We start from the raw sequence: 18,413 nt of genomic DNA, 5'->3' as shown, positions 1-18,413 counted from the left end.
GTGGAGAGAGCTTAGCCTCCAGTTTGGCTGTATAATTGCATCTCACATATGTTAGTGTTTTGTAGTAGGAGGAGAGGGTTGTCTGTGTACATGAGGCAGTTGTAACATTGCCTCAGGATACCCAGATTCACCAGCTGAACTGGAGAGTACATCTGAAATTGCCCTTTGGTCATGCCTGAATAGTAGTATGAGCTACTTAGTCGCTTGGTTGGTGAGGGGTGAATAAAGAGCCTTGCCGTGCTGGGCAATCAAGTGTCAGGGTATATTAGTGCTTGCTATTAGTTCTGAGCAAGTGCTGGACTGTAGGATGCTTTTTGAGTGCTTAGGTTGAGAGTTAGACTAGTTTCAAGGGAAAAACTGAAGAGGAGATTTTAGTGGAGCTGGGAATAATTTAACCCTAGCTAACCGGCGCTGCCCGGCACACAAAACCACGCAAATGTGTTTTTTATAGCATTTGGGAGGGAAATGTGTCACAAACTTCTTTTCTGAAGAAGTTCTTTGTTTTTTTACTAGGATAATGATCACTAAGGCCCTTACAAGCCTAGCCACACACCCCAAACCATTTGGGTCTGGAGTATTATGGCAATCTATATAGGGGGTTGGGGGTGTTGTTAGGGAAGTAACTAAGGATTTTGGTGGTAGGTGTTAGGGTAATACCTTTTTGTGTGGTCATTTGCTATCATTATTATACTGTTGTTATGCTAATGCACCACAGCAATGTTTCTCTGGCTGCCATTGAGTTGAAATGCATATATTTTAGACTTCATTACTGTAAGTGTACACATGTTCTGTGATGCCAGGCAAAAAAGAGTTAATAGGAAGACAATGTGTGTGGATAAATTCATAGCACCTGATCATGACAACGATCTTAAAAGCTACAGTACTGTTGTTAAAATTTGGTTCATCACAGGCATTCAAGAAAAGTGAGCAAAGGTGTTTAAAGCAAGACTGCCTTTGTTAAAGCTGATGCAGAGGACTTGTACTTTTCAAAAAGAAGGTGTGTCTTTCCTGTTTCAGGGAAGGACTGTGTTTACAGTTGGAAATTACTCTATAGAAAATACTGTGGATCTCAGTATGAAAACTCAGACAGGAGAAGACCTGTATTCTGCAGCAGTGTAGTGAATGAAGGCAGACTGAAATTTCGCAGTAACCAAAAGAGAAGCTATTGCTGTATTTTTTTTTACTTTGTTGAGCGAAGGTAATTAGTAATCTTTCTGACTTAAAGAATCACTATGGATAGAAAGTGATACAGGATATATTTTTATCTTATTTTGAAATTTTATGTAATTCAAACTTGCTAGCAGGACAATAACTACTTATTACTAATGTTCATATTTTTTTCTAACCCTGATTGCCATTACAAGGGCAGACAGGCTGATGTGATGTTTTCTTGGTAACTAATACATACCCATAATGCACTGCTAGGGCACAGCTGATGAGATTACTATTCCTCAGATCACAGTCCCAGTTTGATAATTCCCAGTAAAACACAGTGACTTTTTGTTGTGATTCTTATGTAATTGCTTCTTACATGTATTAATTGATATATGAAAAGTTTATGCAAAAGAATAAAGAAATATCTGAGGTGACATAGCCTTTTAAAAAATTATATTTTGCAAGTTCTGGGTTGTCTTCTTTACCTGAATCAGCCAGAGCATCATATTTTCTGGCTTGTAAAGCTCTGCTATTAGTGATGATGCTGTCAGTAGTTATCAGGTTTATTTACCTTCAGACTACAAAGGCCTAATAGGTTTATAGTCCTAGGAAATGGAAATAATGCAGCTTTATAACAAAACCAAGTCAAGGAGTTGTAAATTTTGTGTATGAATAACTTTTTGACCTTAGCGAGTGTAGAGGAAATAGAGCTACAGGTAACTTAATGTTTTTATTTTCCCTAACAAGAGACTTTCAGATATGATAGGCAAAATTATGCAAGAGCAAGGAAAACAAATTGGAAGAGAAACTTTCACAATATTTGATTCATTCCTAACATGATGGGCATTGGAGAAATCAACTAAGTTAAAAATGCCACAGATGGGGAGAAACTGTTAAGTTTTTTGTTTTTACTATGAGAAATTATGAGGCTGATTCTCCACAGGGGGAAATATACCTGGGGAAAATGTGTTTAGGACATAGTTGCTCTTTGATGACTTTGTGAATAAAAAAAGACATCCTAAAAATGACCTCTGTGTACCACCCTCAAAGAGATTAGTGGAATAGCCAAGTAATTCACCAAAGAAACTGAGACATAATGTCACTGATGAAGAAAAGGAAATTTTGTACCATTTTTGCTTTTTTGTCTTACTTGTCATATGGAAGTACCACAGTATTCTACATTGTTTTGCCCTTTGCGTTTGCTTGTCTGTATTTTCTGTGTTTTTTAAAGTGATTTGTGTTAGCGCTGTATAATACAAGATAAGCTGAACTGAACTGCTGTATGATAACTGAAGAAACATGTGAAGGAAGGACTCTCCATCACAGCATAGTGGAGCTTATGCCTTAGATGAATAAGAGGTTACAAACTGTATTATCACAGACAGAAATGTGCTCGACTGAAATTCAGAATGCTCACCATGTGGTACATGGGTGAGATTTTCAGCCTAGAGGCAGGTTGTGTATAGGTGAAGGGAGGTTTGGCCTGGAGACTGGGTGATACTGCTTATATTAATGTGAAAAATACATTTCCGGTCACTTATTATGGGCTCTGTGAAATAACAAAGAATAAGTAGAGATATCCCAACTTGATAACTGAGAGCAACCATGGCTCTAACATATTAATGTGCAAGGTACCTGGTGTGACAGAGAAACTGGTGATCACAAGCAACCAGAAGCAGATGATATGGCTATATTCTGAGACAAAAATTAATGTCTGAGGGACACTGTATGTGCATTAAAAGACAGTATGTAAAGACATTTATGAGTAAAAATAAAGATATGTTTTCTGCCTTGCCGGGCTGAACTAATGTAATAAGCTGGGATATTGTAGCATAGTTGGGTAAAAAAATGAATTTTAGTCTTAGAGAATTCCTGAAACTAAACAACAGAGTTTTGCAAATTAAGTGACTGTCATCTCTGGGGGCAAATGAAAAGTTTCAAAATGAATGGAATCACTGCTGTGTGTTGGGACCGAAACCTGTATTTTTTATGCATTAACTATAAGCAGTCGAATTCTGTCTCATTTTTTCAGGGCTGTTTTCACTCCCCTGCATCATCCTGTTGGCATCTACCCCTGTCTATCTCTGGATCTACTAGCTTCAACTTTAACTCATTCTGCCTACTTGATTAAGTTGGGGAAAGTCAAGTAACCTAAGGGTGTCGGGGGGGGGGGGTGAGATTCTGCTTTTTTTTTTTTTTTTTTAACTTTTGACCTACCTCCCCCCTTCTGTGGGTCTGCATGGTTGCACCTGAGAGGTGCACATGCAGTTGGGATGTGTGGTGTTAGTGTGGATCAGTATTTGTACCTTGTCAATATCCACTGCTATGTTGTAGCTCTGTTTTTCGAAGTTTGTGTTTGTGCACCAGCAGTGATTCACTATGTCAGCAATTTTCTCTTTTCTCCATGATTGTGTGATTGTGGAGTTAATATATTTATATGGTGTGAGGGTTGAAGCACACCACAAGGGGGTGCAAGGGCAGGGGCTTGTTCAAATCACAAAGATATTCAAATACATAGCACTTTGAATCAGAAAGATTTGAAGCAACTCAAAATCTAGTTTTTTTGCAAGTGGAGGGGAGGCTGTGCCTCCCACACCTCTTGTTAATAATATATACCAACTCCAAGATCACAGCACAGTGGGGAAAGGGTAAATTCACCAGTCCCCACTGTACAACAATCCTGCACAGCAGAAGGTTGATTTTCAATCATCTGTGCTGCCTTTTTTGCAGTTCCACAATTCAGCTTGTGGATGGGTTGAATGGAATACACATATACACACACACATATGTATATATATATATATATATATATATATATATATATATATGTGTGTGTGTGTGTGTGTGTGTGTGTGTGTGTGTGTGTATATATATATATATATATATATATATATATATATATATATATATATATATATATAAACATATTGGAGTAGAGTACTGCTTTATATTAGCCTTTTTCAGACTAGATATTACTCTTGGACAGTCTAAGGAAGGCTGTCCAGGAGAACTATCTGGTTAAGTGATTCGCTGTTTACATTAATATGTATGTATGTATGTATGCACATATGTATATGGGTCTACTTCAGATGAACGAAAGACCACTTACCCGAAAACAACATTGCCTAGATGAAATCTCTGAAACCTGAGATGAATGAACGACCTTGTTGCCGAAACGTTTCCCACAGTAAGTATCCAGATGGCCAACATGAGGAAATTTGCCCTTTTCCCCACTGTAGTGCAAGCCATGAGTTGGTATAGTTAGTTAAGGGAGGTGTGGATGGGTTGGAGATAGTATGGTGTATTTTTTTTAAGTGTAGATGTAGACCCATATATGTATATATACAGTTTACTATCATAAGTTGGAATGGCAGGTGTGCGTTTATTCACAATGCCAAACCTAATAGACGAAAATGTACTCACCATTTAGTATAAAATTCTTGGAACTGATAACTGTGATGTCCCCATTCAAAACCTTGGAAATTCAACGTTTGGAATCACAAGTATCTGTTAGCAGTTACGTTTTGCAGTGGGTCAAGGCTGCTTGATCCCCCCCATGTGAGGGGTTGCACCCCCCACACCCCCTGAATATTATATATACCAACTCCAAGATTACAGTACAGTGAGAGAAAAAAGGTAAATTATCCGATCCCCACTGTACCACGATCTCCATTCACAATGAGAAACTCATAATAGTGAATGCAGCTACTTTTGTTATTATGGTTTGTACTACTTTAGTTCAGCATTGTGAACCTTGAGAACTGTGATTTCAACCACATAGCATTTGCACAACTGCCATTCCAAATTTTGATATTAAATCTATCTATATACATATATATCAATGGGTCATTTTGTGTGTGACCGAACTGGCCTAATGTTGAATGTAAAACACTGACAAAATCAATTCAATCATACACAAGAGTGGTAAAAATGAAAAGAATAACATCGAGAACAATATCCTAGACCTGGTCATTACCAACATGAGTGACCGGTGTTCCACACCTGAAGTCAACTCCTCGTTGGGCCGATCCGACCATAAGCTTATCACCCTTGATATCCACATCCTGCCCCCACCGCCCATTAAGGAAACCACAGTAAAAAATTTCTCCAAAGCCAACTTCATGCTTCTAAAGACAGAAGTGGTGAACTTCATGACACCCATGCAGATGGACAATACAGTTACAACTGCTGTATCCTACACAAATGCACTCTATAAGCACTTACACGAGTGCATGGATCGTGCTATCCCAAACAGAACCAAGATGCTATACTCCAAAAAAAGGAAGCCAATCTGGTGGTTCCCTGCCATAAACAAACTGTACGACAGAAGGAAGAAACTGTTGCAAAAGAGAGTAAAATCCCATGAGTGGAGGAGCTCCTGGTCAGCCTTAGTAAGAAGCTGAGATCCCTTATAAGATCCTGCAAAGCTAGCTACGAAAACAAAATCACCACTAAATCCAAAGACAACCACAAAGCATTCTATAGCTATGTCAAGAATCTAGATGGCAACACCCAGATCTGCTCTGAGTTACAGCACAAAGGCACGAAAATTACAGAACCAACTGATATTGCCAACATCCTGGCAGATGGGTTCAGGGCTAACTTTACCCCCCTCTCACCCCCTAAAGGGCCCATATCTATACAGGAAGAATGCAGAGTCCCTGTAATCACAACTACGCAGGTAAAAGCTGCACTCTCTAAAGCCAAAAACACAGCATCCATGGGACCGGACAACATCCCAGGCTGCGTTTTGCATGAACTTCAGAATGAACTGGCTCCCAACTTAAGCCTCGTGTTCAGTAATAGCCTCACATCAGGCTTTGTGCCCACTGAATGGCGCACAGGAACAGTTATCCCACTCCACAAAGGGGGAGCCACCACTGATCCTGGGAACTATCGACCTATTAGCCTGGCAAGCCTGGTCTGCAAAGGCATGGAACGTATCATTATGGAACTCATAAGCAAAGACATTGGTAACCTCCAAACTCTGGATCCCACCCAGTTCAGGTTTGTGAAAGGCAGATCATGCCACCTGAACGACTTCTTTGAGGCAGTCACCAAAGCCGTGGATGAGGGTAATGTGGTTCACACAGCCTATCTTGACCTCGCCAAGGCTTTCAACACCATCCCCCATTCTGGAATTATAGCTAAACGCACTAAACTAGGTATAAATCCCTATGTCACAAGATGGGTTGCCAACTGGCTCACTGACAGAACCCACACTGTAAAAGTTGCAGACTCCAAATCTGACCTCAAAGCAGTGACAAGTGGAGTACCACAGGGTTCCATCCTGGGACCTTTCCTGTTTGGTATCTACTTCTGTGAAGTACAGGCTAACACAGAAGGCCTCTGGCTAACGAAGTTCGCAGATGACTGCAAACTAGTAGCCGTAGTCAAGTCCCCAAATGATATGGACATCCTACAGAAGGGCCTCACTGAGACAGATGCCTGGTGTCAGAGCCATGGCCTCAAGCTCAATGCCAAAAAGTGCAGTGTCATCCCCATTGGTAAAAACTCTGTACCCATGAACTACCACATAGGCAGCAATCTACTTAACACCGAATGCGTGATAAGAGACCTTGGGACCCAGGTGGACAGTAGTCTCTCCTTTGATAGTCACATCGCCACAGTAGTCAGGAAGTCCTTCTACATGGCACACGTCATCATAAAATGGTTCTCATCCAGGAAAAAAGAGGTCATTGTTCCCCTCTACTCAACACTCATTAGACCCATTATAGAGTACAACGCCCCTTTTGGAATGTACCTCACAAGACATCTGCAGCAGCTGGAAAGGCCACAGAAGTACCTTACAAAGAGGATTACTGGCCTCAAACAAATGCCCTACACTGACCGCCTCAAAAAACTCCAGCTTTACTCCGTAGCATATCGCCTACTCTGAGGTGATCTCTGCCTAACATATAAAGCTATGTCAAACCCAGAGCTGTTGGACGTGCTACACACAAAGAAATCCCAATCCCTCCGAGCTGCACGCTCTAGGGACCTAAACCTTGTCACCACAATAAACAGGACACGCTGGAGGGATAGATTCCTGTCCCAGAGACTTCCTATACTATGGAACAAGCTACCCATCTATGTCAAGCAAAGTTCTTCATTAGCACTCTTCAAGAAAAATATTGATGAGTGGATGGGAAATAGGAAATACACCCCGGGGATCACTTCTGTGTCTCTGCTCGACAGTGGCATAGGAAAATAACTTTCTTGGGTGGTGTAAGCCATGGAACCTTGTTAGCTAGGCTTACGTAGGCCCTTGGGCCAATAGCCTAGTACCTACCTATGAACCTATGAGAGAGGAAAGTATTTCGTCTCCCAGTATTAGAAGTTAAATTTGTTTGAATAGTGCAATGTTACTGGAAAGGTATAATATTAGAGTTGGGTGAAGGGGAAGCATTATGGTTAGGGTTAGCAACCATTACTACATTACTCACCACAGACCCCCAGGTGTTCATCAAATGGATTTCAGTAGTCTTGGTCCATATGTGACTCAAATGGAATCACATTTCTGCCTGTCTTTAGGCAGTTCCATAAATTACCAAGATCACAGCTACAGCCCTCACAAAAAATATCTTTCACAGGATGTCTTATGGACACTACTATATGCCATGTGTCTCTTAACCCAGAATGACTGCAATCCTTCCACCACCATTCAGTTCAAATTCTCTGTGAAAAGAGCTCAGGGTTTCATGGTGGTCTGTATTACCATGGTCAGTTATGCAAGGTTTAGCATGACTATTCTTTAGTGGATGCTATCAACACAGTGGTCAAAACTAATAGAATCCCCCTCCCCCACAATGTGACTAACTCAGATTTGCAGGAATCATTTAAGCTGGTGACTGACTTCCCCATTAGTTTACATAGGAAGAGCATTTGTAAAATACTCCCCATCAGCAGCAATCATCACAGAAGCCCGTTGTTTAGAATCAGACAGTGGCTTCTCTGACTGTCTACACGAATAACGAAGAAGAAAAGTAAAATAGCACAAGATACTTGACATACTTTGATCAATAATGTCGGACACAAAAACATGAAATTGAAAATTTTGTCAATGTTTTGGTTTTGTTTCCCCCTAAGTATAAATATGGCGTGTAGCTTCACACTACACTGTTTGGAATGGCTTTGTAAGAGGTTGTTTTATTTTAATATACCAACTCCTAGATCGCTTATACAGGAGAAAGAAGGGAAATTTCCCAAGTAAAGGAAAGCAAACAACTGGCGATTACTGGGAAATTGCACTACAACGTACACAATGGAGTTGGTATATTATTAGTTAGGGGTGTTTGTGTAGGTGTTTTGTATGTGTGTGTGTTGTGTTAGGTGGGACAAACAAAATCTTAGCTGTACAGACAAACAGACGTGTTGGTAGTCTGGTACACCAACAAGCAATGAGGAACCAAATCCTACCCAGTCTTCTGTATTCCTTTCTTTCTGTTCCCCTGATACCCAAGTGTGTTAGGAAAGCCAGTATCTGCATATCAGAGATAATCATCGTTGTTCCACACTGGCCTTGGGATATCTGATTTGCTCTGCTCAGGCCTCATCTGAAAAAGCCTCCATGGTTTTTAGATCCTCAACCAGATCTCCTCTCATGCCATTCTAGACAGTTTCATCTAGACCTTCTGAATCTCAGGTTAACTGCATGGTTTCTCCAATTTTCTTAATGGCCAGACAATCCTGTCTTCTTACAGGAAGTAGTCTACATTTGTCCATCTGTGTATATATATATATATATATATATATATATATATATATATATATATAACAGTTAAGGTGTAGTCTTTCTGTACATCCATTGTGGATGAGGGTTCATAAATTATGTTCTCAACTGGGGTTTCATACTTTGTCCACCAATTATAAGTCCCAGCTCTGCCATGAAACCGTAATGTAGTTCTGGAAGTTCTAATGATACCTCTCTTTGAGCCAAATTCCTCTGCTAAGCTAAAGTTTGTTTAATTGAAAATTGTCTTTCTGGCAGCCATCACTTCACCTAGAAGGATTTATGAGTTGCATGCATTATCTTCCACAACGCTATCTTTCATAAAAATAGTTACCTTAAGAACCACCCCACCATTCATCCTTAAGGTGGCTTCAGAATCTAATGTTAACCAGTCTATTAATCATCGAAATCAAAGACCTTCAGAAAAAATTCATAACTGTTTGTCTGACACTGTGTAGATGGCTAGGTGACTGGGTTACCTTTTTTAGTACAGTCTTTAGAATAAAGAATACCTGTATTGACGATATGTGCAACAACAACATGGTCCACTTTGCATACCTTTTCCAGCTGTTGTAACTTGGACATCATTTCCAGATCTGAGCTTTGGAGCTGATTCTGAAAGGGTAACTTACCAAACCACCACTTGAGATATTGAGGGATCCTCTTCCAGCTATTACATTGGACAGAGCAATTAAATAAGAGACAGAAATTATGTACTTATCATAATGCTGGATGCCTTTTATTCATATCTATCGAAGTAGGGTTTCAGAGCTGACAAGTGGCTTGGTACCTGACTGCCATATTGTACGGACTGGGCTTATGGTAATTGCATGACTTCTGTTTTTACCATTTGTTTTATTTTAATAGCAGCATTTTACCAGGCCATTTATTATATCTCATCCCATGAACTGAAGGACCATTATTGTGCTGTCTTGTCCCAGTTAAGCATATCTCACACAAGTTCTGTTGTACAAAGTTCGTCTGGAGGAAGCTGAATCTGGTGCCTCATGGACAACATCCATCTATGAAATGTCTAAATTCAGTTTGGGCAGATTCAGCTCCATTGCTTCAAAAGCTTTCCTTTCTGAATCCCAAGACATGTATATCTCCAGCCCAGGTTGTTCATAGGTTAATAGGTTGGTACTAGGCTATATAACAAGTCCCTGGATATTTCTTCCCACAATATTTACTTCCCTGGACCCCTGTCTAGCAGGGGTGAATTTCCTGTCTTGCATCCAATCGTCAAGGTTCCTTTTGAAGAGGGCCAAGGAGGCACTCTGCTTGACATGTATGGGCAGTCTATTCCTCCAGCATGTTTTGTTCATTGTGATAACAAGGTTTAGATCCCTGGAGCGTGTGGCTCTTAGGGATTGGGATTTCTTTAAGTGGAGCATGTCCAACAGCTCAGGGTTTGACATGGCCTTGTATGTTAAGCAGAGATCACCTCTGAGTAGATGATATGCCACAGAATATAGCTGGAGTTTTTTTTAGACGGTCAGCATAGGGCATCTGCTTTAGGCCTGTGATTCTTTTAGTGAGGTATTTACTGCGGCCTTTCCAGCTGTTGCAGATGTCTTGTGAGGTACATACCAAATGGGGCGTTGTACTCTATAATGGGTCTAATGAGGGATGCGTACAGTGGGACAATGACCTCCTTTTTTCTGGATGAAAAGCCCTTAGTGATGAGGTGTGCCACATAGAAGGATTTCCTGACTGTTGTGTCGATGTGGTTATCAAAGGTGAGACCACTGTCCACCTGTGTACCATGGTGTTACTGAAAGGCAAAGGTTCATTGCAATTAACAAGCTAATACCATGCAATAAGAATTACTTGCATTCTGCTCTATTAATTTTTAAATCATACAAATATATGTAAAAAGTGGATGTTGATGTCAAGTATTTTTTCTGTAAATAGTTGTTAAAGGTTAGGCAGGATTTCAGAGTGCGACAGACCTTGACAAGTCCTGGGTGATGTACATGAGCTGAGTTGTAGCACCAACTTTGCTCTGAAAAGGCTGTTGCAGCTTTTGTTGCTGACAGCTCAGAGAATGGACTATGTTCCATTATTTTAGACAGTCAGACTTGTAAATGTTGTACTTTTTTTATATATATTCTAACACGAAGAACACAGTTTGAGTAAACAGCATGTTGCACAAACATTAGCAAATAAGAAGAAAAAGCTAACATAGAAATGATAGAAATAAATTTGAAAAAAAAAATGGTATAAATATTGCAAAGGTGTCCATTTTCTAAACTAGTTGTCCTGGTGTGGGTTCCTGTGGTAGCAAGAATACCAGAGAAACCAGACTTCCTTATCCCCAGCATCTGCATTCAACTCATTCTTTGGAATGCTTGTGTATTACCAGACAAACTGAAAGATATAAGCCCTCCCACATGTCCTGAGTCTGCTTCAGAGCCACTTCCAGTAGGAGGTAGCCATGGAGCATCATCAGAAGGTGCCAGGACTTCCTCATCTGTCTCCTGTCAACTCATGGGGAATTGGCTACTGCCTAAAATCCTCTTGGCTTCTCCTGCTGCCAGGGAGATTGAGCTCACCTGTCCGACAGAGGAACCAGATTTCTGCCATTTATGTCCAGGATTTCATCATTTTGGCCATTACCAAAAGCTAAACAGCTTAGGTGAAAAAAGGAATGCAGATTTACTTTAAGCTGAGATCTTCAGTCAATCAGTTAGTTCTTGTTTCACTATCACAGTCTGGCATACTGCCTGCGATACTGCTGTCACTGCAGATAGCCATTGCTCTATCTCCTACTGCCCCCACTTACCTCATCTCATCCTCCTTGAGGTTGCTACTTCCTTTTCAGCTGAAGAAAGCTATCTGTTTTCTGAGGGGTACCATGATCCCTGATTTAGAGTTACTGCCTTTTATCCCAGTTATTTCATACTTGGCAGCAAACTACTCCAGTGCTTGCAGGAGATCAGTATCACTTTTTTTTGGGGGGGGCGGTCAGCAGTCCTGTCTCACTGCATCTGGCCCTCAGTTTGCCCCAGAACTTCTCCTCAACCTCTGGCTATTCTAAACCTTAAGTTATACTCCTTATATTTGGAGCCATTGAGGAGATCAAGGCACAGTATTATACTGCACCCTGGGAGTATGTTTTTTTTCTTTTACTTAGCCACCCCTTGTACATGTTGGTAATGCCCCAGGGGAGGGATGTGTAATGGATACCAATGCTGCTTGACCCCTCACTTCCACAAGGGTATTGATGTCAGCAAGATGCCTCCCAAGCAGCACTTGTACCATTGTCACTTTGGTTTCCAGCAGGTAGATTACCATGCTAGTTTGCCCTACATATGCACCTCTTCCTCCTCCTCCCCCTCTTCACTGGGATGGGCATAACCATCTTCCCTGCATGTATTGTCAAGCTCCTGAACTGATATTCAGAGCTGAGTCTCCTGTGCAGTAGTCAGGGCTTTATCTCTGTATCCCAAAGACTCACTCAGGCTGAGAGATCAGCATCACTTGAAGTAAAGAGGACGTCATTAGAGACCAACAGTGATGCATCTCTCACTTCCCCAAACTGCATTTTCTCCAGACTTTGATTGCATCCTGATGTCCTTTTCTTGTGAGTGGAGACAAGATATCCCTCACAGAGTCATACAGCTGTCGTGAATGCATTCAGATTAACATGAGATTTCATTGCTGAGTTGAAGGTAGGACAGCACCATTAGATTAAATAACTGGTCTTCATTTTCATAAAGGGACCAGGAGGGTGTGTTCTGTTTTTAAAAGGATCATGCTTCTCACTGTTCCTGGGAAAGTCTTTGCCATGGTTTTGGGAAAAAAACCCTGTGTCCAGTAGTGAACCTTTCATTCAGGTGCAGCTGTGTGAATTCTGTCCTCACAGTGAAATAGTGCCCTTGCATGGATAGTGGAGGGGGTTGTTGGAATTTGGCAGCATTGTCTACATGTGCTTTATGGATCTGGAGTTGGCTTATGACTATGAATATAGAAATGACTTATGGAAGTTGCTGCAGCATTAATGGATGCTGTTTTGTGCCAGTCCATGCATTTGAGAAGGAGAGTTGTGGTCACATTGCTGGCAATAAGTTGTGCACTGCCTATCTCTAGGCATTGCTTTTTTGATCCACTCAGAGTAATATTATTTCATTGGATCATTTTTTCAAAACCCTGTATTTCTCCCTTGGACAATGTGTTTTCCTAGCCTCTGCTGGCAATACTACCTTTGCTGCAGTTTTCAGAGCTATATCAAGCATACCTGATGAATTTAATCTTTCTTACTCAACACCTGTTTACCCTCTATGCTTATTACTATACTCATGCTCGATGGCTCTTATTTTGTGATAGTTATGACCATTTCTCCACTGTTTTACATTAATGACCTTTTCTGCCTTACATATACTTGTACATATACAGAGTTGCTACAAATATCATTCCAAAACTATTGCATTAGTTTGGTACCACTTTCCTAATGTGTAATCGATGATATGTCCTGCCACATTATTTGCATGATTTTTGTACCTTGCCTGTCTTTGTTATGTTTATGTGCAGCTCTGCTGTTCATTGGATGTTGTTTTGTTATCTGTTTGTTTCCTTGTTTTGTTGAAGAGATGTCCTTGAAAAAAAAGAGTATCATGTTGTAATTATGCTATCCTGTCTCCCAAATATTAAAACAAATAAAATTCAGTGTACTTTATATCATTGTGTAATGCAGATCATTTTCCATGTGAAGAGCTGTGTATATAATGCTAAGACTGAAACAGCCAATCCTTGTCATACCCTAACATAGGTGACCCTGATCCTGTTCTGCGCTGCATCGTTGCTGGATTCTTTGCTAATGCTGCCAAACTCCATTACACTGGATCTTACAGGTAATGTATGCTTAGACTTTTTAACAGAAAAGTTATTTTTTGTATATATTTGATGAGAGAAACGTTTATAGAGGAACAATGGCAGAATAACACAAATAGTTAAGCTGTAAGTTGTCTAACAAGTTTCATCTTCTTCTCCTTTGTTTGATTCTTTTAGTATCAGTCTAAGTCTGTGTCTTAGTTAACCAATGTGTTTGCACCTCTTGTGAAAAAGAAGCACTTGTGCGTAATGGGTTTACCTGGTTATAGCATAAAACTTTAACCAACCCTAAATAAGTAATGAAGGAAAGATGGACATTGCTGTATTGTGAATCCAATCAAACAATTGGTGCTGAGCAGTATCCTACACAACATTATCCTTTTGGACAGAATACAGTGCAGAATTGTGATGAAGAATACACTTTTAAATACTCTTGTGCATGGCAGATATAAAGCTGATGTACCAATACAATGTCAAGCCGAGTTTTGCAGTCATCCCTACTATAGGTGCCTTTCATTCTCTCCATTCCAATCCCTTTGTGTATTTGAAACAATATTCCTAAAAAGCCATGATAAACAATAGTCTCACACTTTCTTTGGCACTATTTTTAATGTCTCATTCACTTTCTTTGGGGAAATAGTATTTCTTAAAAAGTCCCATATTAAATTGTCCCCCTTTCAGCTGCCACTCTTGACCTATTTTACCTGTTTTGTCATTGCTGTTATAATCCTCCCTTTATTTTTACCTTGTGATAAGGTGATTTGTCTCAAGTCAATCTTTCAGAACCCTTCCTGTGTCTCCTTCCATTCGTACACTCCTATACCTGCCTCTGTTGCCAGTAAACATGATGTTCTCTGTTCCTACATATGTGCTTGAAATGAACATAGTGAGTAGTGTTAGACTCAGGGGTAACTCCCGTGCTACTCCATAAATATCTATAATTATGTCTGACCCTGCTGCTGTTATGACAAATGTCTGAATCCTACTCTCTTCAGCCATGCAGCAACCCAGTTACTCCGTCTTGGTTCTGTCCACAACTTGTCCACATTTCCTGTCATTCTCCTTTGGGGGATTGAGCCAAAGGCCTTGGTGAAGTGCAGTGAGTTTTGTATACTGGTACCTCCACTTTTAAATTCACGTGTAGCCAATCATAAAACGGGGTCAGGCTTGACTGACAGCTCCTTCTGGCTATGATCCCATGTTAGCTGCTGTCCATGAGATTGTTGTCATCTAGGAATCATCCAGCCTTTCCCTCAAGATTCTCTGCTTGACACTCCCTGCCACTGCTTTTAGGCTAATTGGTGGTCAGTACTGCATCTGATTTTTCTGCTCCCACCATGTACATGGATACAGTATTTGATGTTCCCCACACAACAGTTAACCTTCTGCACTGGCCATTAGATCTACTGGAGGAGGGAGAGGCTTTGTTTGCTGCAGCGCTGACACCTAGTGGATGTCAGGTGTAGCAGCAAACAGCAGGAGGGATGGGACTTGTGCTTGGTCTGCTAAGACGAGTCCAACACTGTGTTTAGAATCAGTGCCACTGGGCCAGCTGCACTTCTGCAGTATGAATGTCAGAATGTCAGCGAGAGGGAGTCTGATAAAAATCTCCAGTGCAAGCCAGAGTGATAGCCCCTGTTCTGGCAAGTGCTCTTCTCCACCGGTGACTAGTTGGCCTTGGGATAGGGGAACAGTAGTGCTCTCATTTGGCAGGTTTGGTGGCTGATTGTTGGCAAGGATTGGAGAGGAAAATAGTAGGGAATAAAAACTTCTGCATAGATGAGAGATCTGTTTGTGGATCTGTGATCTGATGATAATCTGTATTAAGGGATCTACTGGCACACTGTGCATATGCCTAAGGATCTTGTGCAGTCACAATCTGTTTTTTTGCTTTATCCACTAAACAAATCCACAGGAACTGAAGGATGTCAGGACCACAAAGAGAATAAAGTATAGTTTAGTTTAATGAAGCGCTTTTCGATGAGTACACTGACCCAACTTCTTCAGACAAACAAATAAACATAGATCCATGCTTAAAAACTCTAAAAAAAAAACAGTCATGTGACAAAAGGCATTAACATAATAAATAACTAATTAAACAATTAGCAGCTCGGTGGTTCTTAAAGATACAGTTGTTCCCTTTATAGTTGTAGTAAAGTATTTTAATGGGAAAGATACTCTATCAGTTAATGCTTTAGTGCAGAATCACATATGGTCCATGCCTTATAAGCAAGAAACCTATAACAGTTTGTTTACCATGTTTTTTTGTTGACCAGGCTGTATTTATTGTTAGTTTATTTAGGGATTTTTACCTTATCGAATGTGAACAGAGCTCCATTTACAGTAATGCCCCTACCTATGGTTTTTAGTTTAAACATGGTAAACAAACTGTTATAGGTTTCTTGCTTATAAGGCATGGACCATATGTGATTTTGCACTAAAGCATTAACTGATGTAGTAACTTATTTTAATGGGAAAGATACTCTAACTATAAAGGGAACAACTGTATCTTTAAGAACCATTGAGCTGCTAATTGTTTAATTAGTTATTTATTATGTTAATGTCTTTTGTCACATGACTTTTTTTAGAGTTCTTAAGCATGGATTTATGTTTATTTGTTTGTCTGAAGAAGTCGGGTCAGTGTACTCGACGGGAAGCGCTTCATTAAACTAAACTATACTTTATTCTCTTTATGGTCCTGACATGTTTAGTGCTTGGTTTGACTTTTTGCTTTATCCACTATATGGTCTGTTAGTGTCAGTCAACTACTCTACTCCCTCTGTTGTGCATCCGATCCAACATGGCACCTACTCTTTTCGTCTTTGTGAAGACTCTGGCAAAGTATTCATTCGGTACGTCTGCACTTTCTCACTTCTTGATGATCTCCTTAACATCTTTGCTCTGTTTGGTCATGTCCTCCCTTCTGTAGTATAGCTAGAAAAGCTCTTTATTCCACTTCCTGATGCCTTCTGCCAGCACCTATTCACCTTATGCCTGCTTGTCAAGTTCTCTGCCACCTTCTCCTCCCGTACCTTCGATATGCCCTATCTTTTATCTTAATTGATAGTTGCACATTCCTACTTAGCAGCACTAGCCTTTAGTTCTTTCTGCCTCTTCCTTAAATCCTAGCCTGTACTGTTGAGTACTCCATCCCTAACGTATTCCCATAGCTTATTTTTTTTTTCAGTTTGCTCACAGTCTCTTCTAATTCTTCTTTCACCCTCTCTCCTTTTGTCATAATCTGGTTCCTTGATAGCTCATACCCTCGTCTTTCTCTTTTCATTATTACTTCTTTATGTAGTGGCATGATCTTTTTTGGGGTAAATGTCTTCACCTGTATATCCAATATGGTCTATGTCTTGGTTAGGACCTACTGATCATAAAAGTTTGCTCTTGAAAACTACCCATTTTACTGCATTGATTGGATGCATTGCTGAACCTCTTGTAAATAATAATGAGTACTTACCTTGAAACTGTAAATAGCCTCTGCTATTCTCTGTTTAAATGTTTATTGCTTGATAGTATATTTTGTAAATAGAAACTGTCATGTACTTTGTATCTTGGCCTTCCTTAGGTCATGGCTGAAAAGGGTTAGTTGACCATTCCACTTACCCAGTTTTCAAACTGAACATGCATGCATGAATAAATAAATAGGACTGCATCCACAATTCTGTTCTTTTGGTACAGACCTACACCCGATAGATGGACCCCTCATAGTCCAATACTTAGTAAACTCCCAGTTCTTCTCTGCCCTATAATTCAGAATCTCTATGTCTGCTGCTGGCTGGGTAAGATTCCTCATGAATATTACCCTCTTCCTTCAGCCTCATTCCTTCCTGCTTTCTTAATATTGTCAGGAGAACAATACACTGCTTTCCCCTTCCAGCAATTCCTCCACATTCTTTACCAAAGTAGTTGCCCTAGGATTTGACCCTACCCATTATCTTTTTCCCATTTTGTGATGAGGTGTGTTACTGGTTCTGTCTGCCTTCATACATGACGACATCCTTTATGTTGATTGCTCTACTACCTACATTTCTCCTTTGTTTGTCATTTCTGAATTGTGTTCAGGCACCTCTGATGTTTCTCATGTTGATCATTGCTGCAGTAGCCTTAGCTATGTGTTTTTTATCCTGCCAAGGATATAACAGCCAGGCAGTTTCCAAAGCTTCTGGGCACCTTCCACGTGACTATCAAGCATCTCAAGCTGAGCTGACAAAAAAAACAAGTCTGGGCGCAAAGCCCTCCAGCTGCCAAAGAGTATGCTCCTTTGAGGCTTGCGAGGATCGACAGTCTGCTTGTACTTTCCTTAGTTAGGCAGATAAGTTCTCTTTGGGGGAAAAAAACTTCCATGTTCTTATTTTTACTGATGTTTTATTACTTTCCTCTTCAGGAAAGTTATGTAAAAAGCTAGAGTGTTGTCTTTTAATGGTTTGTCTCAAGACTGTAACATACTTTTAAACGGAGCACTCATTGTTTAAAAGTGTGTTAAATAACTGATAAAATATTTTCAGTGGAGAAATTGTGTTTATTTTTCCATTGTGAATCTGCCGTACTGTTCAGAAGTGCTTTTTACTGTGTTTTGTTCTGTCAAAAAGTAACTTTTGTGGACTGGTAATTTTACTGGCAGTTTTTGCTTGTTTTCCATAGGATAGAGGCACCATTTTGGTTTGACCATGGAACAGATTGTCAG

At 40.2% G+C, this 18,413-nt stretch overlaps 1 protein-coding gene across 1 annotated transcript in view; it reads left to right on the top strand.

Moving 5' to 3' along the window:
- Positions 1-18,413, top strand: part of DHX35 (DEAH-box helicase 35) — an 844,978-nt gene that overhangs the window by 695,898 nt on the left and 130,667 nt on the right. Inside the window, exon 19 of the mRNA XM_044090458.1 lies at positions 13,659-13,740. Coding sequence (XP_043946393.1) covers positions 13,659-13,740 — 82 coding nt within the window. The remainder of the gene's footprint in view (positions 1-13,658; positions 13,741-18,413) is intronic.

Source organism: Protopterus annectens, chromosome 12.part0, assembly GCF_019279795.1.
Source record: "Protopterus annectens isolate FY-2018-M chromosome 12.part0, PAN1.0, whole genome shotgun sequence".
NCBI lineage: Eukaryota > Metazoa > Chordata > Ceratodontiformes > Protopteridae > Protopterus > Protopterus annectens.
This window is presented reverse-complemented; position numbering and strand designations above follow the sequence as displayed.